The sequence below is a fragment of the Delphinus delphis genome, chromosome 5 (genome assembly GCF_949987515.2).
Source record: "Delphinus delphis chromosome 5, mDelDel1.2, whole genome shotgun sequence".
Lineage (NCBI taxonomy): Eukaryota > Metazoa > Chordata > Mammalia > Artiodactyla > Delphinidae > Delphinus > Delphinus delphis.
Window position 1 is genome coordinate 106,111,084 of NC_082687.1, and position 25,056 is coordinate 106,136,139.

General features: G+C 36.2%; 1 protein-coding gene across 4 annotated transcripts in view; it reads right to left on the reverse strand.

The window, feature by feature from the left end:
- TBCK (TBC1 domain containing kinase) overlaps positions 1 to 25,056 on the reverse strand; it is a 232,024-nt gene that overhangs the window by 97,960 nt on the left and 109,008 nt on the right. For all 4 annotated transcript variants that reach the window (XM_060012853.1, XM_060012854.1, XM_060012856.1 and 1 more), the window contains 2 exons: positions 8,352 to 8,388; positions 7,192 to 7,353 (listed from right to left, as the gene is read on the reverse strand). In XM_060012853.1, the coding sequence (XP_059868836.1) occupies positions 7,192 to 7,353; positions 8,352 to 8,388 (199 nt within the window). The remainder of the gene's footprint in view (positions 1 to 7,191; positions 7,354 to 8,351; positions 8,389 to 25,056) is intronic.

The window sequence follows — 25,056 nt, forward strand, 5'->3', positions numbered from 1 at the left end:
TAGTACTCTAATCTACTGTCAACTTTCAAGGTAAGTAGAAAATTCTGATCAACCCTGACCTTGTTTTTCATTATAGTTCCCAACACATGACAGACCTTTAACTTTATAAACTATTTACATACTGCAAAATTAGTGGTATGCTTCAAGAGCAACAACTAGTTCAGTGTTAAAAGACTTTTTCTGGCTTCTGAGATTCAGCTCACAATTTGAATCTTTACGACTCATTCTACTGGCTTTGTGTTTTTCATAAACATTTATTTTCAGCTTGGAAGTTATGTATTCTAACATCTGCTTTCAAATTTTCTCCTTTTCCCAAAAATAATTCGGTATTTCCCCCCCCAACAAGGTGATAATAACCTAATGAGATTTTAAAAATAAATTTTCATGATTTTTATTTCACTGACTATATGATCATGTTAATAAAAACACATTAACTACTCTTTCATCTATCCCTTTTTTAAACTCAGAAGAATTTAATATTCCATCTAAATCTTAACATGTAATTTTTATGGGTGTGGTGGGAAGAGGAGGACCATAGCTAAAATCTCCATATTTAATTTCCATTATGATTGTCCTTTTGTAATTCCAGGAAGATGTGCTTAGAAATATACATGCATTAACATTACGTAGCTATAAGCAGAAAATGTGAATAATTATGGATTCTCAGCTTCAAGTAAAATGGTATCAAATCTTAGAGGGCTGACAATACAAAACCTTCACTGAATAACTGGGTACTACCATTGCTCTACTTTTTCACCTGGTCAGCTCTCCACAAGCCAGAAAAAAGGAATTATGGATACCTACTGGGGGCACGTATGTTAAGAATCCTTTGCTTTTTGCTCACGATAGAGCTCCTTGAAAGGAATGTTCAGAGACCAGAATGCTCCACAAATATCAATATGGCATTCGATTTTGGGAACTGATGTTCTTTTCAGGGATACTTTTTCATTCTTTCAAAAACACTGAAAAGAAAGAAAATACTTCTACAAATTTATTTTTAAATATCCCTAACGTGGCTTATAAGATCCTCCATGACCTCTTTGTCCACCTCTCCATTCTCTTTTCTAATCACTTTCCCTTTTGCACTAAGTATACCACTCCAATTCCTTCAGTTATTTGGGGGATTTCAAGCATTTTTTTCCTGCCATCTAGAAGATTCTCCCCTCTCTCCACTTCTCACATTCTAATGTCGATTAATTTCAGATATTACCTTTAACATCACTCTCTTAGAGAAGGTTTTTTACCTCCCTCAGACTTGGTAGTGTACTGTTATAAATTCCTATTGCTTTCTGTAGCACTTATCACCATTATAACTATTAATTTAATAAAGGAGTCATTAGTAGCCTACTGGCTACAATCAGTTATACTTGGCTCAAGTGTTACAGTTTTTAAAAATGTGGGCCACTGTTTACAATTGGGAGATTACATTATATTATGAAAACCCTATTTAATTTATATTTATCCCTAAATGTAAGCAAGAAACTGTTCATTGAACCCCACCCCCATTCAAAAAAAAAAAAAAAGGAAAGAAAAAGAATGGAAAACAGAAAACCCAGATCACTTATCATTGACCTTCTTTCCCACTCTCCTACCACAGGGATTGTCAAAAGTACCTTAAAAATCTATGATTTCATAAACTAAATTGAATTTCCTCCTCACTCTCTCATTCTCATCGATTTCCAAAAATATGGCTTGTATTTCTTATTATAGATCTTACGCAATCTGGTACATAACTGTGTGGCTCAAAAAATGTATGGTTTTGGGCTTCCCTGGTGGGGCAGTGGTTGAGAGTCCGCCTGCCGATGCAGGGGACACGGGTTTGTGCCCCGGTCCGGGAAGATACCACATGCCGCGGAGCGGCTGGGCCCGTGAGCCATGGCCACTGAGCCTGCGTGTCCAGAGCCTATACTCCGCAACGGGAGAGGCCACAACAGTGAGAGGCCCACATACCGCAAAAAAAAAAAAAAAAAAAAAAAGGATGGTTTTCATGAAATATTCCATGCTATGCTAAATAATGATAAAGACTGCATTACAAAATTGTTTTAAGTCAGAAAAGATAAGTACCCTTTCCTAGCTACTTAAGATATTAATACAACATTTTTGAGGAATTAGTGAAGTGCTACATAATAGATACTACTGGTATTTTTCATGTATGTGTTGAAAATGAATTCTATTGTAAAGTATGTAGGTAATATTGAGATAACACCTTAAAATTTTATTTAAAACGTTTTCTTTTAATTAAGCTTCTGTAATAAAACATACATCACACAACGAAGATGTTTCAGCCAACTGTTGATTTCTTCCTGCAAAAAGGATTTACTTTTCCTATGCTCAAGTCCCTTCAATATACTCAGTATTTCCTTCAAAAATAGTTTATATGTACGTATTTTTTTCTTTTAATGGTAAAGTAACTATTTTAATCTCTGAGAGTAAATTAAGCGTTCTTCCACACAGATTTCCCAATTTCTTTGTATAGGTTCTCTAAGAAAAACTTCTTTCCTACTTTGAAAAATTCCTATCTTTGAAGATGTTCAGAGGTATAAAGATATGCATTCTAAGTATTTATTTCAACCATAATGACATAAATATATTGAATTAATTTTCAACTGTACAAAGGAAATACACCACCAAAACAAAAAAGCATTTAAACATCTCAGCCATTACAAATCCACTCTAAAATTATTACCATTTTGGTTTTATTCAGATTATCATACTCATCTTGAATACTGTTTGGGTGTATCCTCAAAAAAAATTTTTTTTAAGTCAGCCAGATGGACACTATAGCAGAATCATATCAGAGAACAGGCTGAAGGATGACGGACCTCATCCTATAGTTGGGCTTACAGGGTGGTAACCTTGGAAACTGTAGCCAACATCCAGTGTTGGATGGCGCTATGAAAAACCCAGTATTTCTTCCAAAACACCCTACCACTATTTTGAGATTGTATGAGAAATGCCAAATAGACTGCTCTCATGGTTATTTCCTTTAGTACTGAAATGACACACAAACCAATACATGTCAAGAACTTTCAGCAAAATTTTCTAGCACCACTTGTACTTCTTTGTAATGTGACATCACACTATACCATTTACTAAAGGGAACTGAAGTTGGAGGCAGTTTTTGGCAAAAATAGTAATGCCTTTCTGCTGTGTTCTCTCTTCAAGAACTAAAGGGTTAGTATGAAGTTAAGAAAAGGAGGAAGAAAGGAGAGGGAACTTACAAAGATTGAATGTTACACATTCTTTGCATGTTTAAAATATTACATGCCACATGTACTTTAAAAAATAGTTATGCATATTTGGTAGCAGGTTTTGCATCAGGTACATTATGCATATTATCTTTCATGCTCACCCTAACACTGAAGCAGATATTTTTATCTCCATTTCACTGAAACTTTCATAATGTATAGGACTCTCTTTCCAGTGAGGTTAACAACTTGTCCAGGTTCACACAGCTACTATATGCCAGAGCTGGGAGGTAAACTCATATCTATTTCACTCTACAGATCACTCTTTTCAGTGGCAGAACCATACTGAAAGTTTCCCAATTCACACAGGTAGTGAGTGGTGCAATTAGGACTCAAACCCGTATGTCTTGACTCCAAAGACTGTGCTATCTACTATACTATGTTGTCTCTGAGCAATGAAAAGAGATGTTCTTCTTAGTCATAATATACATACATATATATATATTGAAGGCTTACTTGACTTCTTAGGTAATTCTCCATTGCTTCTGCTAATAAGGAAATCTATATGATTGATATCTACCTCAATAATACATAGAAAAAGCCAAATGGGGTGATTGCTTCATTTATTTTACCAATAGGAAAGCAGTCATGATAGAAAGGAAAAAGTGAGGAAAATCATAATAATCATGCTGCTGGTAATAACATTAATAATAATAATCACTTACATAGCACTTGCTCTTTGCCAGGCACTGCTCTAAGTTGTTTAGTTGTCCTGATTTATTTAGCACACCAATCCTATTAGGTAGGTACAATTATCATTTTCATATAAGCAGGGTTAAGGAAACAGATACAAAGAGGTTAAGTCATGTCCCTAAGGTCACACAACTGTAAGGGGTAGAGCTAGGACCTAAAACCCAGGTTATCTGGCTCCACATTCCATGCTCTTAACCACTAGACTATTGGGCCCCTCTTTGTAGAAAGAAACAACTAGAAAGGGACAACTTAAAAAAAAATGCGAGGTTATTTTGTTTACAAGGTTACCAACTGGATGGCGATTCCATCATATTACTGTCAACAGATGTTCTGAACAGTGAATTTGCTAATCTGCTTCAGCAAAGAATTTAGTTAAATTTGTTCTGATTGATTACTTATGCTTTTAAACTCAGTTAAGTGGGGATTTCAGTAAAGCACAATATATTTAATAAATTCAAATTAATGTTTAATCCTAACCTATCTTTATCTACAAAGTCTATCTCAAGAATTAAGGTGAAATATGGAGTTAGCCTATCTCTTCTCATTTTGTAGACTTAAAAAATGTTTTTTTCTTTCTTTCAAACATGTTCCAAGCTTATGTCACATAATATTTTGCTTAGAAAAGGCGCATTCAGTGTGTTTGTGTGTATATTAATCTGGATTCACTTTTTAGGACTTCCCATGACCACTTCCCAGTTCCTTCAAGCATCAAGTACAGTTAGTGGGCTCAACATGATGAAAAAAGACATCTATTAGATCTAATTAGGAAAGACATCCCAAATAAGTGCACTGTGATTAAAAATAAAAGGAAACACAGGTGTACTTAAAGGCAAAGTTTACATTTAACCCCTCCACCCTTCTTTTTTCTTAAGTCACATTTTTCTTATAAACTTTTTTCTTCCCCAACTGGAATCATATAGTGACCAAGTAAATGATGAGCCAGAATAATGGCACTGAGGATCAATGCAATTCACATCAATAGAGGCACCCTACTTTCAAAAGTAAGTAGTGTTTACCTTTTCAATGAGTCAGTTCTAACAAACATATACTCTTACTTTCTGATTTCAGAAATAATGACTATTCTAATGTACAAGCAGAATTACCACTAATCTGCCTATACAATATGAAAACAAATTCCTTCACCAGTGTATAACTGGAATATTTATGCACAAAATTGGAAAGGTATTAAATTTACTTTACTTGAAAATGCACAATCATCATTCCTAACATATAAAAATGTTAGAAAAATAGAAAATAGAAAATAGAAAATAGAAAAATTCTTTTAATTCTAATCAATCATCCTCTGCTTACTTTGGCAATTTAGAAACAACAGGAAAATATCTGCACGGTACAGACAGTATTTGTAGTTTGCAAAACTAGCTTTTCTGTAACTGTTCAACACCAATAGGAAAAAAAGAGAGAGAGCTCGATTTTCATAAAGAATCTCCCAGAAAAAAAAACATAAGAACTAAACAACTATTTGTTGATACAAGAAATAATTAACTTTAATTAAAGTTTGATAAGTTAGAAAGCTGATGGTGAATACTTTTAATCTGGGGGGAAAGGGGAAGTAGAAGTTTTAAAATAAATCCAATAATTTTTGCTATTATTTTCCCAAAAAGGATGAAGATTTTCAACAACACAAAGATGATAAACTACCAGGTACAGATCATCCACTAAAAATAAAAATTGGGGTAGGCAGCAGGTTTCTTTTCTTTTCTTTTTTTTTTAGTTTTTCCTCCAGCGTTATTGAGGTATAATTGACATAAAGAATTGTACATATTTAAAGTGTACAACAGGATGATTTGATATGCATACACTTTGTGGAATTAGTATCACAATCACATTAACTAACACAGCTATCACCTCACATAGTTACTATTTTTGTTTTGTGGTGAGAATGCTTAAGATTTACTATCTTAGCAAATTTCAAGCATACAATACAGTATTATTAACTACTGTCACCATGTTGTCTTTTAGATCCTCAGAACTTATTCATCTTATAACTGAAAGCTTGTATCCCTTTGAAGGTTTATTGTAGTGTAAGTCCTCACAGTTAGCTTTTTTTTTTGAATTTTATTTTATTTAGTTTTTATACAGCAGGTTCTTATTAGTTACCTATTTTATACATATTAGTGTATACATGTCAATCCCAATCTCCCAATTCATCCCACCACCACCACCACCCCCTGCCACTTTTCCCCCTTGGTGTCCATATGTTTGTTCTCTACATCTGTGTCTCTATTTCTAGGCAGCAGTTTTCTTATTTCTTTTGAGAGTACTTATTAAATATATAGCATTAAGGTACCTTTCTTTTATTCTTTGATTTTTAGACAAATTTATCTCTTGGATAATTTTAAGTGTGTTTATTTTCAGCAATCACTTGTGGCTGCTGTGATTGAGAACAGCAATTCTCCAAATATGGAGAACAGCAATTCTCCAAATATGGAGAACAGCAATAAACACATAGAAGGGTTGGAGCCAATGAAATGCTATTTGAAGAAAGCAGAATTTTTCTACTTGAAAAACATTTTGGTTTCCACAAAAATGTAGTTCAGTTTTTTCTTCCACAGATTGTTATATCCTATGTAACCATATTACTTTCATCTTTTTAGCGAAAGCATCAAAGCTTAAACCATAGTTACATTCAATATTTCTACACTTAAGCATTCAACTCCTAAATTTACAAGCTCCTCACTTATGAATACAATATATAGCTTGACTTACTATCCTGCATTGTATAAATGGAATTTCCCTGGAGTGTGACTTGCTCTCCCAAGAGGACAGGGTTTCTCCTTTCCTCAAACTGTCAAACTGTTAGCAAGCAGCTATGGATAGGAGAGAGCAAAGTTCCATGTGAATTACATCTCTGTATAAACTTATCGATTCTCAAACCCCTTCCCAAGTGGCCTTTATTTACTCTCTATCAGTTGGAGATAAATAGGCCTATCCTAAGCAAGGCAAATGTGTCACCCCACCCGCCCCCACTGCCCTGCCCTCTTTACCTTTTTGATGGCATCACTGACATGAAAGTAAATGATAGTGAACTATTATGACCCAGTTTTATATCTACAATGCTGGGCCAGCAGAACAGGTACTATACAAGGGAGACAATTCAGAGACAGATGATGAGGCTCAAGCAGAAGAGATTCTGAAGGCTTGTATGATTATTTTTGCAAATTGTTATAAGAATGTCTCATTATTCTATAATTAAATTTCACTTAGTAATTCCATTTATATATATCTATACCTGGTAAATCAGAGAAGAGAAGAATGCACTCATTAAAGCCATTAGACAAAAGCCGGTCACGCAGCTGCTGAAGAATTGCTACTCCGATACAGAATGGGAAGGAGGAATTCCCAAGCAGTAGGGTATCCCAGAGGTGGAAAATTTTGTGCAGTGGAAATACATCTGTAAAATGACAAATATAAATAAATTAATTGAGATTAAAAATAAAAAATTAAAACAACAACAAGCTACTTTACTAGACATGGTAATTCCCTTATGGTCAAAACTATTACAGAACAAATACTGGCAAACTGTTTTTTATAAAATGCGTATTTGGCTTTGTAGATTTACTGCTTCCTAAGGCATCCTAAAAAACTGATAATCAGATTGATCAAATAGATGACATTTTCTAGTCACCACTATCAATCTTGGTATAGCTGTTACATTCATTCTGTTTCTTCCTAGAATTTTCAGGTCATATTATTCTCACAAGTTTATATACTTAGAAGAATTTTAGTATTGTTATAGATTCAGTATCATTATATTTCTATTATGTACTCTAAAAACTGCTTTTTGAAATTCCCATAAAAAAATCTGATTAGCAATTTTTTATTTTTGGAAACTTTCTTTTTTTCATTTATCAATACTCTGAACATCTTTCCAGTCCAGTGCATACAGATCTACTTCAAATATTGTATTCCATTAATCAAATGTACATGTTTAAGCAGCATATCCACTGTATTAATATCTGTAACTGATTAAAGTATTACATATTCACATAAACTGTTTATTTCTAGAGGAATTCTAGGATAGGAAATAACAAAAGTATCAGTTATTAGACAATCTCTAAAAATTGAGTCTGATTTGGTTGTAACAGTTGCCTTCCAAAACTCTATGTAAATACTATAGTTAACATTAATTTATTTTTCAATAGAGGTCGGAGATTTTATGAATGTCGTGATATATCAGATAGGTTTTCATCTTATAGAACAAGCTTTTTGATATTTAGTAGTCAGAACAATTGAAAATAATTTCTACCCAACTATATTACCTTAGAATTACATAAGGATGCTCATGTAATTAAATCTGCTTAGTATTACTGTAACTATAATATACTGGGGAAGAATGAAGCTGTTCTTTTGCTAATACAATATTGAAAGAAAAGGGAAAATGATACTTACGAGTAAACATGGTGAGAAACCAAGGGATGGCATAGAGCTATGAGTGGAAAAAGATAGGGATGCAGGGGATGGATAAAGAGGAAATAAAAGAGATAATTAGAATGACTTCCAGTAAACTGAATGGTAAAAAAAGCTCTATGTTTTGGTCTACTACACTGATTAAAAACATTCTTTAACACCATATGCAGAAATAAACTCAAAATGGATTAAAGACCTAAATGTAAGGTTGGATACTATAAAAATCCTAGAGGAAAACATAGGCAGAACACTCTCTGACATAAATCACAGCAATATTTTTTTGGACCCACCTCCTAGAGTAATGGAAATAAAAAAAAATAAACAAATGGGACATAATTAAACTGAAAAGCTTTTTTTGCACAGCAAAAGAAACCATAAACAAAATGAAAAGATAAACTATGGAATGGGAGAAAATATTTGAAAATGATGCGACTGACAAGCGATTAATTTCCAAAATATATAAACAGCTCACACAGCTCTATATAAAAAAAAAATCAAAAAATGGGCAGAAGTTCTAAATAGACGTTTCTCCAAAGAAGACATACAGATGGCTAAGAGGCACATAAAAAGATGTTCAACATCACTAATTATTAGAGAAACGCAAATCAAAACTACAATGAGGTATCACCTCACACTGGTCAGAATAGCCATCATCAAAAAGTCTACAAATAATAAATGCTGGAGGGGGTGTGGAGAAAAAGGAACCCTCCTACACTGTTGATGGGAATGTAAATTGGTACAGCCACTATGGAGAACAGTATGACGGTTCCTTAAAAAACTAAAAACAGAGTTACCATATGATCCATCAATCTCACTCCTGGGCATATATCTGAAGAAAACTCTAATTCAGAAAGATACGTGCACCCAAATGTTCATTGCAGCACTATTTACAATAGCCAAGACATGAAAGCAACCTAAGTGTACAATGACAGATGAATGGATGAAGAAGATGTGGTATATACATACAATGGAATATTACTCAGCCATAAAAAAGAAAGAAATAATGCCATATGCAGCAACATGGATGGGCCTAGAGATGATCATTCTAAGTGAAGTAAGGCAGACAGAGAACAACAAATATATGATATTGCTTAGATGTGGAATCTAAAAAATTGATACAAATGAACTTATTTACAAAACAGAAATAGACTCACAGACATAGAAAACAAACTTACAGTTACCAAAGGGGAAAGGAGGGGGGATAAATTGTGAGTTTGGGATTAACATATACACACTACTGTATATAAAATAGATAACCAACAAGGACCTACTGTATAGCACAGGGAACTATACTCAATATCTTGTAATAACCTATAATGGAAAAGAATCTAAAAAAGAATATATATATATATATATATATACACATATATAACTGAATCACTTTGCTATACAGTAGAAACTAACACAACATTGTAAATCAATTATACTTCAATAAAAATTTTAAAAAATAAAAGAGAATCTAGATAATTATAATTATTATCACAAATATTCTATTAAATAATGACATCTATTACAAATGCTGCAGATGATCCTTTGGCCAAGGCTTATTCCACAGAGTATTTTCATTTCATCAAAGACTACACTCAAGACAATGCCTAATCCAAACACAATACTAGCATGCTAATTTCAAAGGTCTACTTTTCAAAGGAGAACTTTGTTCTTAGGAATAAAATATTCCTAAGATTTGAAGAGTCCTCATCAGTGTTGAGTTACCCTTACTGAGTATTTTTTGAAACATGATGAGATGATATTTGAAAAATGTCCAAAATGTCTCATTAAAAAAATTTTATGAAGCTTATGCCTATTACCACTTTCTAAATTAACAGGAAGCTTCATAAAAGTAATGAGATCCAGGAATGAAATAATTTGGTTCTTTAGATGAGTGACAAATTTATTTTCCTAAGTTTACTCTCTAGAAATGAAACACACACACACACACACACACCCCAATTAATTTTGTGAGATTTTGAAAGTGAGAAATCATTCTTAATTTCTAAAAGTAGAGTAAAATCTCCTTTGTTAATAACAAGTATCAAAAACCAATAATAATTTATAGAAAAATCTGAAAAAGCTCTTTTATGTTTTATGTCATTGCATGCTCCTATTAGACAAAGATTTTTGTACTACCTATAGCGTTTAAATAAATAGTTTTTCAGCACCTATCAATTGTGAATTTATAAGTAGAGTTGAATATTTCTTTGCATTATACACAATTGAGTATCTATGCTATTAAATGCCAGTCAAGAACCGTAAGTACAGTTATAGACTACCTTAAAATCTAAGTACTGTATGTGAAATAAACCCATTGCTCCCTACAAGATTATCACTTATATGCACTGACACAGCCATTACAAATCGGGAAACTGAGGAGTACAGAGGTATGTGACTTCACTATAGAGTATTGGTTGTAGAAAACAATAAAATATAATAAACTCTGAATTTTCAGCCTAATTTAAATTTAAACATACAGTCTGTATATGTAAGTTCCATCAGTATTATTTAACTTTTCTTGCTTTTAAGGATATAACATAAATTATATTATGCTGTACCCTTCTGATCAAAGCCAATTGTTTGTCATTAGGAATCTTACCTGAGTTACTTCAGCAACAAAACTAACAATCCCTTTTATTGAAGAGAGCATGTGTATGAGGAAGAACACAAAGTGGGGAGGAACCACCTGAAAGGATCAGGGGGAAAACATGCCAGGCTCACACAAAGCCAGGCATGGTTCACCTTACCACTAGCTACAATTTTTTTTAAAACCCTGAAATAAACAAAGCATAAGGTAGAGTACTCAAAAGGATATTGCCTTAGTAATGGGGCAAAATTATGCTCCCAAATTATGCTGCCCAGGTCTCACTTAACAAACCTTAAAAGCAAGCCTTGAAAAGATCAAACTGTTTCAATGTTACCTAGCTGCATCTCAAAAAAAAGCTCAAGAATATTTACAAGAACATAAAAATATCCAATAACCAGCAAGGTAAAATTCACAATGACTGAAATTCAGTAAAAAAATCAGTAGTGCAAAGTAGCAGAAAAAAAATGATCATAATGAGGAGAAAAATCATTCAATCAAAATGGACAAAGAACTAACATAAATGTTTGTAATAGCAGGCAAGGATGTCAAAATGCTTTTTTTTTTTTTTTGTGGTATGTGGGCCTCTCACTGTTGTGGTCTCTCCCATTGCGGAGCACAGGCTCTGGACGCGCAGGTTCAGCGGCCATGGCTCACGGGCCCAGCCGCCCCGTGGCAAGTGGGATCTTCCCGGACCAAGGCACGAACCCATGTCCCCTGCATCAGCAGGCGGACTCTCAACCACTGCGCCACCAGGAAAGCCCTCAAAATGCTTTTTATATCTGTATACATATGTTCAAAAATCTAACAAATGATTGAACACGTTAAGTAGAGACATAGTAGATATAAAAAAGAACCAAAAAACCTCTCTAGACATGAAAAATACAATGTTTGAGTTAAAAAATACACTGAATAGGATTAAGAGCAGATCAGACACTGCAGAAGAAGAGATAAGTAAGCCTGAAAATACAGCAATAGAAACTACCCAAAATGAAACACGGACAGGGGGAATAAAGAAAAACAAAACATGTCCTATGCATCAGTGAGCAACTTCAACCAGCTGAATATGTTATTGGAGACTGCAAAAGACAGAGAGAAGATGAGAGGCGACAGAAAAAAATATTTGAAGAAATAATAGCTGAACATTTTTCAAAAGTGATGAAAACTATAATCTGATAGAGTAAATAATCTCAAGAACCTGAAGCACGTGAAACATGAAGAAAACTATACCAAGGTACATCATAATCAGATTTCTCAAAAAATCTTACACCACAGCCAGAGAAAAAAGGCACACTATGTAAAAGCATCAGTGAGAGGAATGTTTTCTTGTCAAAAACAGGGCACAAAAAATGACAGTGGAGCGACATTTTTCAAGTAATTAAAAAAAAAAAACCTATCAACTTAGAATTGTATGTCCAGCAAAAATATCTTTCAAAGAGAAAGGTAAAATAAAGACTCTCACACAAACAGAAACTGAAAGAATTCATCAGCAGCAATCCTGCACTATAAGAAATGCTGAAGTCAGTCTTTCAGGCAGAAGGAAAATGATACCACATGGAAATCTGGACCTATACAGAAGAATGAAGAGACTCAGGATTATAAAAATGTAGTTAAATATAAAAAACTTTTATTTAAAAAAAATCTTTAAAAATAAGTGACTCTCGGGAGTTCCCTGGCAGTCCAGTGATTAGGACGGTACGCTTTCACTGCCAAGGGCCTGGGTTCAGTCCCTGGCCGGGGAACGAAGATCCCACAAGCTGCGTGGCACAACCAGAAAAAAAGTGACTCTCTAAAGCAAAACTAATAATTTATGTGGAGCTTATAATATATGTAGAAATAAAAGGTAGGACAACAATAATACAAATGCCAGGAGGGTAAAATGGAGGTATATGTTGTAAAGTATTTATACTATATGTGAAGTGGTATAATACTACTTAAAAGCAGATTATAATAAGTTAAAGAATTATAGTATAAACCAGAATTTCTTAACCTCAGAACTATTCACATTTTGCGTTGGACAACTCTTTCAAGGGGGAGGTGTAGTTTGCGTTTTAAGATTTTTGTAGCAACCCAGTCTCTGTACTAGATGCCAGTAGCACTTGTTCAGTTTTGTCAAAAGTGTCTCAGACTTTGCCAAAAAATCCCGTGGGAGGCAAAACTGCCCCTGGTTGAGGACCACTGTGTAAATCTTAAAGAAACCAATAAGAAAACAACAAAGAGTTATAGCTAGTGTCTTAACAAAGGAGATAAAATAGAATCACAAAAAATATATCCAACAAATCCGAAGAAGGCAGATAAAAAGGAAAAAGAGAACAAAGAACTGATAGGACAAATAGAATAAAAATGACAAATTGGTAGGTTTAAAGGCAGCCATAGCAATAACCACAACAGAAGTCAATGGTTCTTGTGATGGTTAATTTTATGTGTAAACTTTACTGACACAGGTGCCCAGACACTTAGTTAAACATTATTCCGGATGTGTCTTTAAGGGTGTTTCTGGATGAGATCAACATGAAAATCAGTAGATTTCATAAGGCAGACTGCCCTCCCTAATGTGAGTGGGCCTCATGGAATTTGTTGGAGGTCTGAATAGAACAGAAGGTAGAGTTAGGGAGAATTCACTCTATGCCTGATAGGATAAGCAGTGAAGAAAGCATAGCTCTAGCTTCTAAGGATCTTACAGTTCATTAAGAGCAGTAGCTATTCATTAAATATTCTCTCAATCCACTCCAATTAGGTTCTAGCCTTCACCTCACAACCAGAACTGCTCTTCTCTTGGTCATCAAAGGTCTCCATGTTTCTAAATCTAATGGTCAATTCTCATTCTCAGTCTTTACCAATCAGCAGGCTTTGACATAATTTACTATTCTCACCTCCTCTAACCACCTGCCCCCCACCTTAACTTGGCTTCCAAGAAACCACATTCATCTAGTTTTCTGACTGCTCCTTCTCCATCTCTTTTGTTGGTTCCTATTTATCTCCCTGACTTAAATATTGGCATGCCCTATATTCAGTGCTTAGAATTTTTTTCTCTTCTATTTTCTCCAAATGATGTGAGGACTTATATCTACAGCTCTATCCCAGACCTCTCTCCTGAAATCCAAACTGGTATGTACAAATGCCTACTTGACATTTCCACTTGTATATCTGATAGATATGCATATCATGTCCCAAACTAAGCTCCTGACACTGCTTCCAAAATCTGTGCCTCCAAGTACAGTCTTTCAAATCTTCGTTAAGAGCGATCCTATTCTTCCAGTTGCTCAGGTAAACAAAACTGTGGAATCATTCTTATCTCCTCTTTCTTCCACATTGTACATTTGTCACCAGCAGTCCTGCCAGCTCTACCTTCAAAATATATCCAGAATATGAAAACTGCTCACCACTTCTACTGCTAATTTCCTGATTCAAGCTACCATCATCTCTTGCCTAGATTATTACAATAGCCCATGACTAGTCTTCTAGATTCCATCTTGCCCCTCCTTGGATTTTTCTTACCACAGCAGGCAGAATGATCTTGTTAAAATGTTTAGATAAGAAGATGTAGCTTTCAGTGGCTTTCCACTACCGACAGTAAAAGCTAAAGTCCTAACTATGATCTATAACAGCGGTCCCCAACCCTCTTGGCACCAGGGACCAGTTTCATGGAAGACAATTTTTCCACGGATGGCGGTGGGAGGGGAGGAATGGTTCAGGCGGTAACACGAGCCACGATGGGGAGTGGCAGAACGCAGCTTCTGGCTTGCTTGCCCGCCGCCGCTCACCTCCTGCTGTGCGGCCCTGTTCCGAACAGGCCGGGACCGGGACAGGTCCCTGGCCAGCGGGGTGGGGACTCCTGATCTATAAGACTGTGTAATCTGGCCCTTCAATTACCTCTTTGACCTTCATCTCCTTGTTCACTGTGCTCCAGTCACACTGGTCTCTTGTCTCCTGGCTGCTCCTCTGAGATCCCTGGAATGCTTACACCTCAGGGCTGTAGCTCTTGCTGCTCTTGCTGTTGCTTCTGTTTGGATTGCTCTTTCCCTCAATTCATTAAGGCATTTATTCAGAAGTCACCTTTTCTGTGAGGCTTTACCTTACTGAAATATTCAATCCCTCCACCTGAGCACTTAACCTCCATGTCCCTGATTTAGCTGTTTTTTGTTCACTACTTATCACTACCTAACATACCACAAAGTATATTTATCTTTATTGTCTGCCCCCGACTAAAATATAAGTTGAATGAGGGCAGAGATTTCTGTCGTTTTTTTTTTCCATTTATGTAACCAGGGCCTAGGAAAATGTCTGGTACATAATAGGCACTGAAATATTTGTTGAAAGAATGAAATATATATAATAAAGATATTTGAAAGGGACAGATTAAAAGATTAAATAGTCACAAGATTACACAATTTATTTAGAAGTTTTCAATACATATGAAATAAAGAGAAAATCAGTTAATCTTCCTTGGGGTGTGTATGTGTGTGTGTGTGTATCCATCATATTAAATACTGGCAAGTATGGAAAAAACATTAAACTTGAAATGCTGAACTATATACCTATACTTTGACAACAATTATGAAAACAGTTATTAGAAATAAGCAAAATGAAGCATATTCTAATAAATATTTGAAAAGTAATAATTCAAGTTGAATAAATTTCTTTAATATATAACAACTCCTAGGTTCTCACCAGCCCCAGTCACTGCTTACCAACTAAAGTCAAGTAAATAAATATGTAATATACTCTGTGAGACTGTAATGCCTGTTATTTATTCCTTCTATTATTTCTCCCTATTAAAATTTTAACTGATATTTTCATCTTAAATAATTTCTTAGCATATTGCTATATCTTCATAATACAGTCTGATACAAAAAAGACAGCAAAATAAGATAATTTTGAATACTAGGGTAGTTTAGGTTTTAATTAAAAAAAATAACAAATAATGAAATATTTTCTTACAAATATGAAAAATATATAAAATTAGTCTTATTAAGTTAGAGATATTATTAGCTACTTCCCAATTTAAAGGTGGAAACAAACCCAGTGAAAAGAAATCATACATTCACACATTCTGTTTTCTCCAGATCATGAAATTATGTTCCTGAATTAGCCTAGTGCTAGTCTGCTGAAAGAGTCAGCTGAGTAAATACTGCCCCCTAGCAATAATCAAGAAAGTATAGTGTTTATTAACCATTTCATGAAGCCTTTCTATATCGTCTGGTAATGTCAAAGTTAGAAACATCAATAGGAAAAACAAAGGCAGGGGCTCATTAACTTGATTTTCAAGAGCAGAAAATTAAGGCTCAAAAACTTACAAATATATAAAAATGAAAAAGATTAAAAAAGGAAATATTTCTTATAATATAAACTCTAGGTGAATCTTTTGTCAAATGGATTTATTTACAAACATATTATGTGTTCTCTCTCTCTAATATACATAGTAATAATAAAAATTAATACAAAAGGGAGTCCCTTCTAATTGACTTTCTTAATCTATTTTTTAATGAACATATTTTCTGTTTACCTCAAGTCAAAAGCATTTTTATATTTAAGTTACCGTAAGCCACCTCTGTAAAATGCATGTTGACCATTAGATGGATGCCTTGCAATGATTCTCTGCCTTAGAAAAATGTACATCTAGCCATTCAAGTAAAGGATGCTTGAAAACAGCAGGTTTTCAAAGCAGTAGATTTTCATATGTTTTCTTGAAACTTTGAAACTCTGGTTTTGTCATCTGGTAGCTACATATCTCTTTGAACCTTTAGGATTATTGTGAAGATTAGTTAATGGCTCTAAAACACCTGGCAGAAGATGTGGCATATATCAGATATCAGCATAGGAAGTACAATTATCATTCTTAATAACAGCCCAGAAGCTTCTACAATCGGAAAGTATTTCAACAACCCAAAATTCTGAGTTAACCTCATGAAGCCATCTAACAAAAGCTACACATGTTTTGGAACCAGGAGATAGGAGTGGAAGGTAAAGAGAAGAGAATCCTGAGCACTGGGAACTGTACATGATGTTTCAGAGGTCGAGGTAGACTCAATTAATGCAAGGCACAGACGAAGAAGGCTAAAGTATTTCTAGTCCTGCTGGCTCTCAGAATCAATATTCCTCAATCCCATGTCAACTACTCTGAGTTCACAAAATTTCAAAAATTCTTACATAAAATCTTTTCCCTCAACTTTTCAAATTCAACAAGATCCTTTATTTTGTCTATATCTGACTCACTATTGCCTTCTTAACCACATATAAAATAACATGACTTGATATGAAGGAAAATTCTTGAAAATCAAGAATATGTCCCATAAAACATTTGTATTGTTCCATTGTGTTACTCATATTCAAAAGACTGTTAGCTTTTTCAACAATGAACAAAGATGATGGCTTACGTTAAACCAGGATAAATTCGATGGAATGGGAAAGGGTTTCACGTAAATAAAAAAAACTACATAATACAGGCAAAAGCAGTAATAAATAGCTCTCCTTATTTAACAGTACTCCTATCTTCTTAGAATCTTGGGGAAACATTTGCAAGTACAAAACCTGCCTTCATAACCAGCAACAAGGGGACAAAAGTCAGGAGGTGAGAATTACAAATCTATATGATAACAGTGATTTACAGAGCAACTCTTTAGAATATTTTAAATAGAAAACAATTATATTCTGATATTTTTGTGAACCAGTAACCCTGAAACAAAAGATTATCTGTTTCTAATCTTTATCTTAATAAAGCAGCCAATAAATACTGCATTCTTATAGATAAAACAAAGTAGTATGGAACACAGTGCCTGGCACATTAATGACTGTATTGAATCTATAAGACGCGCTATGTAACACCTTCTGGGAGACGGAAAAGTACCTTAAAAATCAAGCAATAAAAAAGGTTGAAATTTAAAATGAAGTAGCAATCTCACCAACTCGGACAAACAAGGAAGTCTTTATTGTTGTTAGTATCATATTTCCTTCAGCAAAGTGTTTGTTAACTAATGCAGCAAAATAATATATCCATTATAGCTTGTAATATAATGCTTTTTAAAATGTAAATCATATTAGCATAACCAAAGAAACAGTGCAACATGAACAGATTCTAATAAGTAAAACAAGAACACCGATAATGGTTAAGCCCTTAATACTAACTATGTACCTGGAACTGTGTTAAACGGTTTATATGTATTATCTCATTTAATCATCACAATAATCCTAAGAGGTAAGATTTATTATAATCAACATTAAGAGAACTGTGGATAAGAAAAACTAACAAGTGTTTAGCTAGTAAGTTGAAGCGTCCGGATGAGAACCCTGCCCCATTTGACACCAGTGTCTGAGTGCTTACCCAAATTGTGCTCACAGACTTCTGGGGGACCTTCAAGACCCTTCAGGGGCCCCAAACTTCAAAGCTATTTTTATAACAATACTGAAACGTTTTTGCTCTTTTTTACTATGTTAACATTTGCGCTAATGGTGCAAAAAAACCCACTGGTGAATAAAACTACTGGCACCTCATCACAAATCAAGGTAGTGGCACTAAATTATAGAAGTCATATTCTTGTGAAGGAGTAAAAATTATTAATTTTGTTAAATATCTTTTAAAATGTTCCATGAGACAAAATTGGAAGTATGCATAAAGTACTTGCACTGTGTACCGAAGAAAAAGATTGTCTTGAGAGGGAGCTTCAAGATGGCGGAAGAGTAAGACGTGGAGATCACCTTCCTCCCCACAAATACATCTGAAATGTATCTACATGCGGAACAACTCCTACAGAACACCTACTGAACGCTGGCAGAAGACCTCAGACCTCCCAAAAGGCAAGAAACTCCCCACGTACCTGGGTAGGGCAAAAGAAAAAAGAAAAAACAGAGACAAAACAATAGGGACGGGACATGCACCACTGGGAGGGAGCTGTGAAGGAAGAAAGGTTTCCACACACTAGAAGCCCCTTTGCGGGCAGAGACTGCGGGTGGCGGAGGGGGGAGCTTCGGGGGCCACAGAGGAGAGCACAGTAACAGGGGTGCAGAGGGCAAAGCGGAGAGATTCCCGCACAGAGGATCGGTGCTGACCAGCACTAACCAGTCCGGGAGGCTTGTCTGCTCACCCACCGGGGCGGGTGGGGGCTGGAAGCTGAGGCTCGGGCTTCAGAGGTCGGATCCCCGGGAGAGGACTGGGGTTGGCTGCGTGAACACAGCCTGAAGGGGGCTAGTGTGCCACAGCTAGCTGGGAGGGAGTCCGGGAAAAAATCTGGAGCTGCCGAAGAGGCAAGAGACTTTTTCTTGCCTCTTTGTTTCCTGGTGCGTGAGGAGAGGGGGTTAAGAGCGCTGCTTAAAGGAGCTCCAGAGGCGGCCATGAGCCGCGGCTAAAAGCACGGACCCCAGAGACGGGCAGGAGACACTAAGGCTGCTGCTGCTGCCACCAAGGAGCCTGTGTGCAAGCAGAGGTCGCTATCCACACCTCCCCTCCCGGGAGCCTGGGCAGCTTGCCAGTGCCAGGGTCCCGTAATCCAGGGACAACTTCCCAGGGAGAATGCACGGCGCGCCTCAGGCTGGTGCAACGTCACGCTGGCCTCTGCTGCCACAGGTTCGCCCCGCACTCCATATCCCTCCATCTCCCCGGCCTGAGTGAGCCAGAGCCCCCGAATCAGCTGCTTCTCTAACCCCATCCTGTCTGGGCAGACACAGATGCCCTCAGGCGACCTGCACGCAGAGGCGGGGCCAAATCCAAAACTGAACCCCGGGAGCTATGCGAACAGAGAAAGGGAAATCTCCCCCAGCAGCCTCAGGAGCAGCAGACAAAATCTCCACAATCAACTTGATGTCCCCTGCATCTGTGGAATACCTGAATAGACAACGAATCTTCCCAAATTGAGGAGGTGGACTTTGGGAGCAACGATATATATATATATATTTCCCTTTTTCGCTTTTTGTGTGTGTATGTGTATGCTTCTGTGTGTGATTTTGTCTGTATAGCTTTGCTTTTACCATTTGTCCTAGGGTTCTGTCTGTCCTTTTTTTATTACTTAAAAAATTTTTTTTAATAATTATTTTTTATTTTAATAACTTTATTTTATCTTCTTCTTTCTTTCTTTTTTTCCCTCCCTTTTATTCTGAGCTGTGTGGATGACAGGCTCTTGGTGCTCGAGCCAGGCATCAGGGCTGTGCCTCTGAGGTAGGAGAGCCAAGTTCAGGACACTGGCCCACAAGAGACGTCCCAGCTCCACGTAATATCAAATGGCGAAAATCTCCCAGAGATCTCCATCTCAACCCCAACACACAGCTCCACTCAACGACGAGCAAGATACAGTGCTGGACACGCTATGCCAAACAACTAGAAAGACAGGAACACAACCCCATCCATTAGCAGAGAGGCTGCCTAAAATCATAATAGGCCACAGACACCCCAAAACATAACAACAGAGGTGGACCTGCCCATCAGAAAGACAAGATTCAGCCTCATCCACCAGAACAAAGGCACTAGTCCCCTCCACCAGGAAGCCTACGCAACCCGCTGAACCAACGTTAGCCACTGGGGACAGACACCAAAAACGGGAACTACGAACCTGTAGCCTGTGAAAAGGAGACCCCAAACACAGTAAGTTAAGCAAAATGAGAAGACAGAGAAACACACAGCAGATGAAGGAGCAAGGCAAAAAACACCAGACCTAACAAATGAAGAGGAAACAAGCAGTTTACCTGAAAAAGGATTCAGAATAATGATAGTAAAGATGATCCAAAATCCTGGAAATAGAATGGAAAAAATACAAGAAACGTTTAACAAGAACTTAGAAGAACTAAAGAGCAAACAAACAGTGATGAACAACACAATAAATGAAATTAAAAATTCTCTAGAGGGATCAATAGCAGAATAACTGAGGCAGAAGAACGGATAAGTGACGTGGAAGATAAAATAGTGGAAATAACTATTGCAGAGCAGAATAAAGAAAAAAGAATGAAAAGAATTGAGGACAGTCTCAGAAACCTCTGGGAAAACATTAAATGCAGCAACATTCGAATTATAGGGGTCCCAGAAGAACAGAAAAAGAAAGGGACTGAGAAAATATTTCAAGGGATTATAGTTCAAAACTTCCCTAATATGGAAAAGGAAATAGCTAATCAAGTCCAGGAAGCACAGAGAATCCCATACAGGATAAATCCAAGGAGAAACATGCCAAGACACATATTAATCAAACTCAAAAATTAAACAAAAAGAAAAAACATTAAAAGCAGCAAGGGAAAAACAACAAATAACACACAAGGGAATCCCCATAATGTTAACAGCTTATCTTTCAGCAGAAACTCTGCAAGCCAGAAGGGAGTGGCAGGACATATTTAAAGAGATGAAGGAGAAAAGCCTACAAACAAGACTACTCTACCCAGCAAGGATCTCATTCAGACTTGACGGAGAAATTAAAACCTTTACAGACAAGCAAAGGCTAAGAGAATTCAGCACCACCAAACCAGCTTTACAACAAATGCTAAAGGAACTTCTCTAGGCAGGAAACACAAGAGGAGGAAAACACCTACAATAAAAAACCCAAAACAATTAAAAAAATGGTAATAGGAACATACATATCGATAATATCTTAAATGTAAAGGGATTAAATGCTCCCACCAAAAGACACAGACTGGCTGAATGGAAATGAAAACAAGACCAGTACATATGCTGTCTACAACACACCCACTTCAGACCTAGTGACACATACAGACTGAAAGTGAGGGGATGGAAAAAGATATTCCATGCAAATGGAAATTAAAAGAAACCTGGAGTAGCAATTCTCACATCAGACAAAACAGACTTTAAAACAAAGCCTATCACAAGAGACAAAGAAGGACACTACATAATGATCAAGGGATCAATCCAAGAAGATATAACAATTGTAAATATTTATGCACCCAACACAGGAGCACCTCAAAACATAAGGCAATGGCTAACAGCCATAAAGGGGGAAATCGACAGTAACACAATCATAGGAGGGGACTTTAACACCCCACTTTCACCAGTGGGCAGATCATTCAAAATGAAAATAAATAAGGAAACACAAGCTTTAAATGATACATTAAACAAGATGGACTTAATTGATATTTGTAGGACATTCTACCCAAAAGCAACAGAATACACTTTCTTCTCAAGTGCTCATGGAACATTGTCCAGGATAGATCATATCTTGGGTCACAAATCAAGGATTGGTAAATTTAGGAAAACTGAAAGCGTATCAAGCATCTTTTCTGACCACAATGCTATGAGACTAGATATCAATTACAGGAAAAAATCTGTAAAAAATACAAACACATGGAGGCTAAACAATACACTACTTAATAACTAAGAGATCACTGAAGAAATAAAAGAGGGAATCAAAAAATACCTAGAAACAAATGACAATGAAAACACGATGACCCAAAACCTATGGGATGCAGCAAAACCAGTTCTAAGAGGGAAGTTTATAGCAATACAATCCTACCTTGAGAAACAAGAAACATCTCAAATAAACAACCTAACCTTACACCTAAAGCAAATAGAGAAAGAGGAACAAAAAAAACCCCCAAAGTTAGCAGATGGAAAGAAATCATAAAGATCAGAGCAGAAATAAATGAAAAAGAAATGAAGGAAATGATAGCAAAGATCAATAAAACTAAAAGCTGGTTCCTTGAGAAGATAAACAAAAGTGATAAACCATTAGCCAGACTCACCAAGAAAAAAAGGGAGAAGACTCAAATCAATAGAAATAGAAATGAAAAAGAAGTAACAACTGACACTGCAGAAATACAAAGGATCATGAGAGATTACTACAAGCAACTATATGCCAATAAAATGGACAACCTGGAAGAAATGGACACATTCTTAGAAATGCACAACCTTCTGAGACTGAACCAGGAAGAAATAGAAAATATGAACAGACCAATCACAAGCACTGAATTGAAACTGTGATTAAAAATCTTCCGGGCTTCCCTGGTGGCGCAGTCGTTGAGAGTCGCCTGCTGATGCAGGGGACACGGGTTTGTGCCCCAGTCCGGGAAGATCCCACATGCCGCGGAGTGGCTGGGCCTGTGAGCCATGGCCGCTGAGCCTGCGTGTCTGGAGCCTGTGCTCCGCAACAGGAGAGGCCACAACAGTGAGAGGCCCGTGTACCACAAAAAAAAAAAAAAAAAAAAAAAAAATTTCCAACAAACAAAAGCCCAGGACTGGATGGCTTCACAGGCGAATTCTATCAAACATTTAGAGAAGAGCTAACACCTATCCTTCTCAAACTCTTCCAAAATATAGCAGAGGGAGGAACACTCCGAAACTCACTCTACAAGGCCACCATCACCCTGATACCAAAACCAGACAAAGATGTCACAAAGAAAGAAAATTACAGGCCAATAACACTGATGAACATAGATGCAAAAATCCTCAGCAAAATACAAGCAAACAGAATTCAACAGCACATTAAAAGGATCATACACAATGATTTAAGTGGGGTTTATTCCAGGAATGCAAGGATTCTTCAGTACACGCAAATCAATCAACGTGATATACCATATGAACAATTTGAAGGAGAAAAACCATATGGTCATCTCAATAGATGCAGAGAAGCTTTCGACAAAATTCCATACCAATTTATGATAAAAACCCTGCAGAAAGTAGGCAGAGAGGGAACTTTCCTCAACATAATAAAGGCCATATATGACAAACCCACAGCCAACATCGTCCTCGATGGTGAAAAACCGAAACCACTCCTACTAAGATCAGGAACAAGACAAGGTTGCCCACTCTCACCACTCTTATTCAAAATAATTTTGGAAGTTTTAGCCACGGCAATCAGAGAAGAAAAAGAAATAAAAGGAATCCAAATTGGAAAAGAAAAAGTAAAGCTGTCACTGTTTGCAGGTGACATGATACTACACATAGAGAATAGTAAACATGCTACTAGAAAACTACTAGAGCTAATCAATGAATTTGGTAAAGTAGAAGGATACAAAATTAATGCACAGAAATCTCTGGCATTCTTATACACTAGTGATGAAAAATCTGAAAGTGAAATTAAGAAAACACTCCCATTTACCACTGCAACAAAAAGAATAAAATATCTAGGAATAAACCTACCTAAGCAGACAAAAGACCTGTATGCAGAAAATTATAAGACACTGATGAAAGAAATTAAAGGTGATACAAATAGATGGAGAGATATACCATATTTTTGGATTGGAAAAATCAACATTGTGAAAATGACTATACTACCCAAAGCAATCTACAGATTCAATGCAATCCCTATCAAACTACCACTGGCATTTTTCACAGAACTAGAACAAAAAATTGCACAGTTTGTATGGAAACATAAAAGACCCCGAATAGCCAAAGCAATCTTGAGGAAGAAAAATGGAGCTAGAGGAATCAGGCTCCCTGACTTCAGACTATACTACAAAGCTACAGTAACCAAGACAGTATGGTACTGGCACAAAAATAGAAATATAGATCAATGGAACAGGATAGAAAGCCCAGAGATAACCCCATGCACATATGGCCACCTTATCTTTCATAAAGGAGGAAAGAATATACAGTGGAGAAAAGACAGCCTCTTCAATAAGTGGTGATGGGAAAACTGGACAGGTACATGTGAAAGTATGAAATTAGGACACTCCCTAACACCATACACAAAAATAAACTCAAAATGGGTTAAAGACCTAAATGTAAGGCCAGACACTATAAGACTCTTAGAGGAAAACATAGGCAGAACACTCCATGACATAAATCACAGCAAGATCCTTTTTGACCCCCCTCCTAGAGAAATGGAAATAAAAACAAAAATAAACAAATGGGACCTAATGAAACTTCAAAGCTTTTGCACAGCAAAGGAAACCATAAACAAGACCAAAAGACAGCCCACAGAATGGGAGACAATATTTGAAAATGAAGCAACTGACAAAGGACTAATCTCCAAAATTTACAAGTAGCTCATGCAGCTCAATATCAAGAAAACAAACAACCCAATCCAAAAATGGGCAGAAGACCTAAATAGACATTTCTCCAAAGAAGATATACAGATTGCCATCAAACACATGAAAGACTGCTCAACATCATTAATCTTTAGAGAAATGCAAATCAAAACTACAATGTGATATCATCTCACACCAGTGAGAATGGCCATCATCAAA